The sequence below is a fragment of the Haliotis asinina genome, chromosome 13 (assembly GCF_037392515.1).
Source record: "Haliotis asinina isolate JCU_RB_2024 chromosome 13, JCU_Hal_asi_v2, whole genome shotgun sequence".
NCBI lineage: Eukaryota > Metazoa > Mollusca > Gastropoda > Lepetellida > Haliotidae > Haliotis > Haliotis asinina.
The window spans coordinates 31658142-31666564 of NC_090292.1; the positions used below are offsets into that span (position 1 = coordinate 31658142).

Consider the following 8423-nt stretch of genomic DNA (forward strand, 5'->3'; position numbering starts at 1 on the left):
AAAAAATAATGGGTAACGCTATACAATTTTTATTTGAGGTGCAGAATTGATGGCTCTGGTGAAGTAGCCTTGCAGGCTGTGTTTGTGCAGTATAGGTGTATAATAGGTTTAATTCTTCTTAAATCAGTGTATTAGTATTACAATTGGTATGCTGTGTAGTTGTGTTATGTTTTCAAAAGATATCTACTTTAGTTCATGATTTAGCAAACAGGCATAAATATGCCAATTTTCGATCTTTGTGAGTTTCTACCAAATGAAAATGGTTTGGATGGGATTAAACATAAATGAAAGTACCTGAAGCAAAAATTGCAACAAAATAGCAGAAGAAACACAGGGGAATACAACCTTACTCGGGACTGATAAAACCCTGTATTTCCCTCAACACGATGTGATAACTTATAATAAATAGCTAAAGTTTAGAGTTATTGAAATGTCATAAGAGTAAGCATTCATTTTCATGTCTTCCAATTAAAAACTTGACAAAAAGAAGTTGTTGCTTAACTTTTCCTGTTCAGTATATGTATATAGAGATCATTTTGTTGCAACAAATGTTCTTAAGTGGAAACTACATAATTGAACTGATGCATGATAAATATTGGTATTTCTGTGGTATAAGTGGAAATGTTGTAATTGAATGGCTATAATGGAATACAGACATTGTTGTTTAATAAGGACATATCTCTGTTGCAGGTAGTGCTGCCTTGATGGGTCGCATGGGGGCAACCGCTAGTTCCAACAGGCTGTCACCAGGGGGCGTGCTGCCCACCACAACACATGGTGCCTATACTAACGTCTACCTTCAAACAGGCCACCCTTCGGACGGTCAGGAAAACCGACTTGATCTCGGTATGCCACCAGTGTCAGACGCCGCGGTGAAGCTTGGGCAACAGGCCAACAGGAGTGCACTAAGCTTGTCTGATTCAGTTGCCCATGCAGCCGGTGTCTCCGTCAGCTCTGCGGGGCGTGTAGGAGCCAGCGGGGGTCAAATGGTATCCCCCATCACGGACTCGAACACAGACACCCTTGGGGGCAGATTTACCGTTGATCAGGGCCCACCCTAGCAGACTTTGCCCCCTTTTTCTATTGAGAGAATGAACGGAATGTGTGTTATGTTTCAGGAATCCTGCCTACCTGCCTAATACATTAGCGTTAACGATTATTTGAAAAAAAAAAGACAACTGTTCCAAACAAAAAAATACACTCAGCCTAGCTGACCATTGTTAGACTTCCAGTGCCATCGCCATGACGATAGTGTTGCCATGACGATGACAGATTTGTTGTGTTATGTAATTCTCATTGAGTTTACCTGAGCCTGTGGCCGGACGGAGGGCCAGGAGAGATGTCGATTTCAGAACGTGTACATTTGCCCTGTTGGATTACCCAGAATTCACTGGCTGTACAAGGATCAACATAATGGAGAAGTCAAGCTTTGTATGAGAATCAATCATGCATAGTGTCCAAAGTTCCAAAATCCTTCTTCCAATACTTCTGTTGGTATTTGAACGATAGCATTGGTTGGACTTCGTCAACAGAGGAGGAACAAGATGGTCACTGTTCGCAATATTCTGAACTGCTACGTCATGATTCAGGCCAGTTCTGAGATAATGGAAAATTGTGACACTGTGAGACTGTTACTGATCTCCTGATTGATATATGAATCGGTCGAAATACCAGACTTTGAGAATCAGCATCGGTCATATCATGGTGGCCATGTTGGATATCTCAGCCAGTGACATTTAAGCAATGCAGGAATTGTGCAGCCTGATTGGTTGATCTGAACAGCTTTGTAGAGTAGTAGTGTGTGAAGTGACAGACTACACTGGGGATTGTTTATGCATTAGACGATTGAGTCTTTCACTTGTCAGTAGGATGGGAGTTATCTCCCCTTCTTTGCCAAATGTTGGTTATCTCCCTTTATAAGTTTTAAGCAAAAATGTTTAACGTTTGTTAACAATGGTTTTTATGGAAGTATGGGGTAACAAAATGTTTAAATTTGTTTGAATTTTTAAAGTTGTATTTACAATCTGTTTTAAGCTGTTATTTACAACTATTTTATCAGGCAAAGATATTTTGCCAGGAGATACATTCAGAGCAATGGGTCAGCAAGTGAAAGTCTCAATCCAAACATTAGCCCATAATCATATTGTATATTATATCACTGTTATCATCGACATGCATCAATCACCATAGCAACAAGACATCTTATGTCATACATTAATGCATAATTCTCCATAATGGAACAAGCTTGAGGCTGATTGGTTGCCAACGGGGATGTGGCGTATCAAATATTGTGACAGCCAGCTAAGAACAAGATATAGTTAATAGTCCTTGTTCTTGTTAAGGCTGCCGGAGCTGACAGTGGCTTGTTCATGGTGGCATGGTGCGCCCCTCCGGCGGGGATAGTCTAACTATGATTTTGTTTGTGTTCATGTAGATGTATTTAAGTGATATTCTACTTTTTTGAGCACTATTTTACACAAAGTTGGTGCATTTTATCACCACGACTGGGGTTTTGTATAGTAGAGTATATGCTGCCATAATATCAGCTGGTCACTCCTTTGTCACTGGAACAGGTCATTATGATGCTATAGCAGTGTCTAGCCAGGATATAACTGCAATATCGCTTAAAATGGTAATAAACCTTACATGATGAGCAGTTTTGTTTCAGAACTTATATTGGTCGTAAGAAAATATTGCAGGAATGAATTGTCAGTCTGTAAAATATTGGTGTACTGGTTTTCTTTGCATGTAACATTTTTTTGGCTAGCCATAAATTTTTAGGTCAAACATATATTTTTATCATTAGAGATGAAATATCTGGATAGTTCAATTACTGTAAAAAAAAAAAAAGTCGTATCCTAAGAAAGTGGTACATTTAATTAACTGAAACGATCAGAGGTGGCAGCTAGCAAGGCCTTATGATAATTGTCGAAATGACCCTCGTTTGGGTTTTTGACAAGTTCTGTTCATTATAGAGGAGTGTCCAGTTGTTAGTAGTGTTAGGTACAATATAGGTACATGTTCGTATTGGAGGGTGTTGGATCGTAATGATACGACCTTGCACAGTAGGTCCAGTGCCTCGATGTTTCCTGCATTTAATATAAATGCAAATTTTAAATATATATTTGCATATATTTATTGCTTATCTTCTCTTCCAAGTTTACAGATGTTACTGTCTATTTTTGAAACAAAAAGTCAATAGATATTAAGCCAAATTTGTGTCATAGGTCACTGTATGTTTCACTTTTAAGTCAAATGTTGTTTTCTTTGATAATATTGAGGCTACTTAGATACATAAAGTGTAATTTATTTTTACCTTTAATCATAACATTTAAATATGTTCAATACATTTTAAGTTCTAATCCTAAACGTTATTGATCAAAATTCTAACCTACTTTAGCCATGTAGACTAATCAAAAATGTAACTTAATTTAAACTATTGGCTCAGTAATTAATAGAGTTCTGTTATTAAACTTTAAACAAAATTGAAGTCCTTGGGTCTTACAATTGAAGTATAAAGAAAGTCAGAGTTAATAATGTTCAAGTTTGCTTGTTTGTAAAAAGCAGGATGAATTTTCTGAGTTTGACTCCATGAACTCTATTAGCTTCCCTTTCTGCCACAATTAGCTGCAGGTTTCTGTAGATATTAAATACGTATTTGTTATATAATACACCATTGTGCATTTTCACTGTCTACCCTAACAAGTTGAAATGAACTCTTCTGGTGTTTGATTTAGACTCTACCAAAGGTCAGTAGAGGGGTGACAGGTCAGTCCATACTTAAAACATGACCTATCTATCAGGGGCTGGAAGACTGGAGTTGTACTTTGAAAACAATAAAATGAAATGCTTTTGATTATGATTGTGTGTCTTTGTAGACTGAATGTACAGACCCATGCCACAAGTATTTGTCACTTGACCTCATTGCTATAGTTAGAATAGTGTAAACAAGTTCCTTGCATTTGATTTTCGTAAGATCCAAGTCAAATTTTGCACATTTGTGAGAAATCTTGATGCAGTGGAAGCTTTCTAAACCGGCACTCACTGGGACTGAAGAAATAAATCTGGTTTACACAACATGCCAGATTGTAGAGTTGATGATAAATGTACAAGCCAGGGATAGATAGGACTGATTCTATACTGGTGTTGACAACTTGCTGGATTGGACACCTTTCACTGTACATGTACAGGCATGCCCACACACTTATTTTTCTGTTTCTTATTTATCCAATGACACTTTACACAACATATTGTTCAGTGCCATGAACTCCATTAAGTGGCGGCTTATTTGGACAGAGCATCGTGGAACCATATGCAAGTTGATAAATGTCATGTTATTGGTTAAATAGTGGTTGAGGAATTGAACTGAGATTGTGTGCCCAGAGCAGTGATGATTTCAAATTTGACAAAAATGCATCCTCAACTCTTCATGAAAGTTATATATGCTACACTGAAACAGCATGCAAGTCCAGGGAAATGATGTCAAGGGATGAATGCTTTGGGCATTGGTCTGTAACACTGAGGGTGACAAAGCCACAGCCTCATAGCCATTGGCCCACTAGCCCGTGACTACTAAAAAATCCAATCAGGCCAGTTAATCTCCACTGTCACTGGTCCGATTGGCTAGTGAATTTTCAAGGGGCCATTTTGTAAATATATCACTCTGACCTTTTTCAGTTGTAATACTTGTTTAATAAATGCAAAATTATGATAAAAAAATTTCAACTAATTAGTGGTTGAATGATGAAACGTGTCTTCATTCTAAGTTCGGGCTAGTGAATTATTCTGTGGGCAAGTAACTTTCTGGCATAGCTTGGAAGGCTAGCTAGCAAAATTTTGAAACTTTTTGTACACGGGTCTCACCAGGATCTGCTTATGGAGTGAAGTGGTTTACAGACATGTTACCCACAGTGGGAATCAAACCTTTGTTTTGATGAGCGAACACTTTTGTGGTTCAGCTAAAAATGCCCATATGGATTTGACGGGCATTGGACCTTGGCATATATGGAGACTATGTGGGGAATCGAACTGTCTTCAGGGCGACAGTGAACACTTTTAACCTGTTGGATATTTCAATATATTTATTAATCTTAGCAGTATGGGGACTGTAACTACCATACCACAACAGACTTAAGGTAGCCTTAAGTGTTGCTTTGAACAATTACACCCAGAACAGCATAGTCCCTAATAAGGGTACACCATGCCCAGGAAAGGGTCTCGTTCAAGGCAGTGGGAGAGTGCGAGATATTGAACGTTGAAGTGACGCATGCTGCACAATTTCCCAGTATGATAATTCGCTATACGTTCCTTTAAAAATAACTTTGAAGAATCAGAACTGTTTTCAACACCAATCTTGTAGCTTGACAGGGGTTCGAACACGACCGTTTTTGCTTCAACAGCTGGACTACCTGGAGGCTGTGTTAATTTCATATCACAGTGTTACAAACAGGGCACGAATGATTAAATTTGTTTTCCCTTTTAGCAGTATTAAAACTGATATTAAAGGGATATGACAAAATTGCACACTACTGCAGAATCAGCTCACATCCTCGATTTGACATGCGAACAGTTGAAACAGAAGGCTGTTCGCTGTGTGGTCCAGACTCGATCATGACAAACCGCCGCCGTATGGTTGGAATACTGCCGGCGTAAAACTAGACTCACTCAATGAAGCAGTTTACAGCACGAGTGACAAATTCACGCCAATACCAAGTAAGGGTTTGCTTAAGTCTGTAAAACAGGCGGTCTAGATGAATCGGATTGTCTTATCCAAAATATGGGTTAGATCTCGCTGCAGACCCGGCTTACAGTCCTCACGTGGTTAGAATGTGTGAAGCCAATTTCCGGTGTCCCCAGTCGTGATATTGCTGGGATGTTGCGAAAACCGGCGTGAAACTAAAATCATTCTCTGAACCACGTCCAGACGAACCGCTGGTGTCAAATCATTCACGCGGTCTCACTTCTGTGTGCCATCTTCGTATGCATTCGTAACTACTCGTGTCATTCCGGCCTTGTAGGTCACACAAGGTAGCATTCCATTCGTAACTACTCGGGTCATTCCGGAAAGCCGGACGGAAAGTGGCGAGTAGTTACGATTGGGTAGCATTCGTAACTACTCGCCTCTTTCCGTAACCTGCAAGAATGCCATCCGGCTTTCCGGAATGACCCGAGTAGTTACGAATGACAAAGTAGTTACGGATGCTTTGGTCAGCAGCTCCACGCCGAGTTCTGTCCCTTTGCAGGATTCTATGATCGTGCGTTTGTGTCCCTTACTGGCTGTGGAGAGTTGTTTTAATTTTGTCACCGCCCTGAGCTGGATCGCTTGTTTTTATTTCACTCAACTGCACGTTCAAACATGCCGTTAAGTAAACTCTGCATTTACCTTAGAGTACAAATGTTTCATGTCACTATCAAATTTTAGGGCGTCCCCATGCTTTTGTTTGCAGCATATATCCGTACTCTATTTAACATCAATTCTTTTTGAAGATTTGTTAAATAATTGAAGATATATTTAACAAAATGTAATAGCCAAAATATTCTACTGATATCGTACTTTTTCTGAAATGTGAGAAAACTATTTCGTGATATATATGTAAGCGTGTTTAAGACATCAATAAAGCAATTTCGATCATATTGTACATAATTATATTAGAAATACATTAAATGTATCTTCACCAGATATCTTCAGTTTAATTCAAGATATTCCAAGTTGCATTCGAAATATCTTTAAGATAATTTAAGATTACTTCAGAAAAGGTGAAAACTGGTTGCCAAAACAGTGAGTGAGTCTTGTTTTACGCATCTTTTAGCAATATCACGGCGGGCCTGCCATAAGAAAGGCCTTCAGGTACAGATGTAGTGATTCAGCCTAGAAATAAGCTGTCTAGATCAGGTGGTTTGTGTTACCGTACACCTCGCCAATACATTACGTTACAGCAACTACGAGTTGTCATTTCAATCTCAATTTCGCTTCATTTCCTTAGTGTCCCATCGGTGGCAGCTTGCATGCAGCTGCGTCCAGCCACCTCGGTGCTCTTCAGCACAAGGGAAACGTGCGCAATGAAAAACATATATATACAGTACACCCTGGTCATAACGCCACCGTTTGTCCAGGAGAAAATGGCATTTTATCCATAGTGGCATTATAGCCAGGTAGGACAGTTGGAGGCCTTATGCAGTCAACAAGGTGATTGAGCTGATGTCGCCTGTAATGACGTTTCGATGTCAATGAGGTTTCACGTCGTACTTAAGAATACTACGCTCATCTGATGTGTGTGTGCATGCGTGCGTGCGTGCGTGCGTGCGTGCCTGCTTATACCAGCCCTGGTATAAACTGGTTCTATAGCTCAGATATCCCATGTCGCAGTTAAGCATGAATAACCCTAGGACACATACTGACTGAGCCAATCAGTCATTGTTGCGTCAGACAGGCTCCGAGAATAGTTTAACTGGGATCGAAACCGCGAGCTTCCTCTCCATGGACCCAGACACACGCTCTAACGACACCATGGAGGCGGTTTATGAATCAGGGTGAAATAAAGTATATCAATAACAGGGTGGAATAAAGTGTGTCACGCATGACTTTATTTATTTATTTTTTTAGGGGGGTTTTAGTTCAGTTCAGCAATATTCCAGCTATATGGCGGCGGTCTGTAATTAGTCGAGTCTGGACCAGACAATCCAGTGATCAACAGCATGAGTATCGATTTGGGCAATGGGGAACCGATGTGTGAACCAGGTCAGCGAGCTTGACCACCCGATCCCGTTAGTCGCCTCTTACGGCAAGCATGGGTTGCTAAAGGCCTGTTCTACCCCGGGACGTTCACGGGTCGCGGGGACTCCAGAAATAAGCTTCGCGCATTGTACACATGTGGATAACCGAACCCAGGTCTTCAGCATGACGAGCGAACACTTTAACCACAGGGCTACCTCCATCGAACCAATGATTCACCCCAAGAATAATTAACCATAGTTAAAGATACGTTTTCTGCCTTAATCACCACGATGCCTACAATTATTGTGTAACGAACTGGACCTGAACATATGGCGCCTTAATCTTTGTTATACAGCGCGATAGTGACATCGAGATCAGATAACACAGACAAATCAAATATGATTAAAATGTCAGTTCCCATCAAAGCCGAAATATCTGGTTCTAACCGAACGAAAAAAAGCAGCAATATCAAATTGATAATTAATAATAGAAAATGATATGATATTTATAGAATGGGAAAAAAAGACCACGAAATAGTGTTTTCATCTTTGAGCAAATTAAACACAGAAGGGATCATATATAAACCAACCCGAGACTAGCGCGTGACGTTCCTGTTGTAACAAAGGACCTCGATCCGTTACAAGACATTGAATAACAGTCCATTTACGATAGCACTGGTGAAGATATTGTAGGTCAATTCAAAAACAGT

The 8423-nt window shown here is 39.9% G+C and overlaps 1 protein-coding gene across 50 annotated transcripts in view; it reads left to right on the plus strand.

Annotated features, from left to right (window-relative positions):
- Positions 1-3862, plus strand: part of LOC137259308 (transcription factor 12-like) — a 148295-nt gene extending 144433 nt beyond the window's left edge. For 45 of the 50 annotated variants that reach the window (XM_067796962.1, XM_067796982.1, XM_067796979.1 and 42 more), the window contains one exon: positions 691-3862. In XM_067796962.1, coding sequence (XP_067653063.1) covers positions 691-694 — 4 coding nt within the window. In that variant the 3' untranslated portion in view covers positions 695-3862. The remainder of the gene's footprint in view (positions 1-690) is intronic. The other 5 variants (XM_067796966.1, XM_067796967.1, XM_067796968.1 and 2 more) reach the window with 1 other exon arrangement.
- The last annotated feature ends 4561 nt before the right edge of the window (positions 3863-8423 follow it).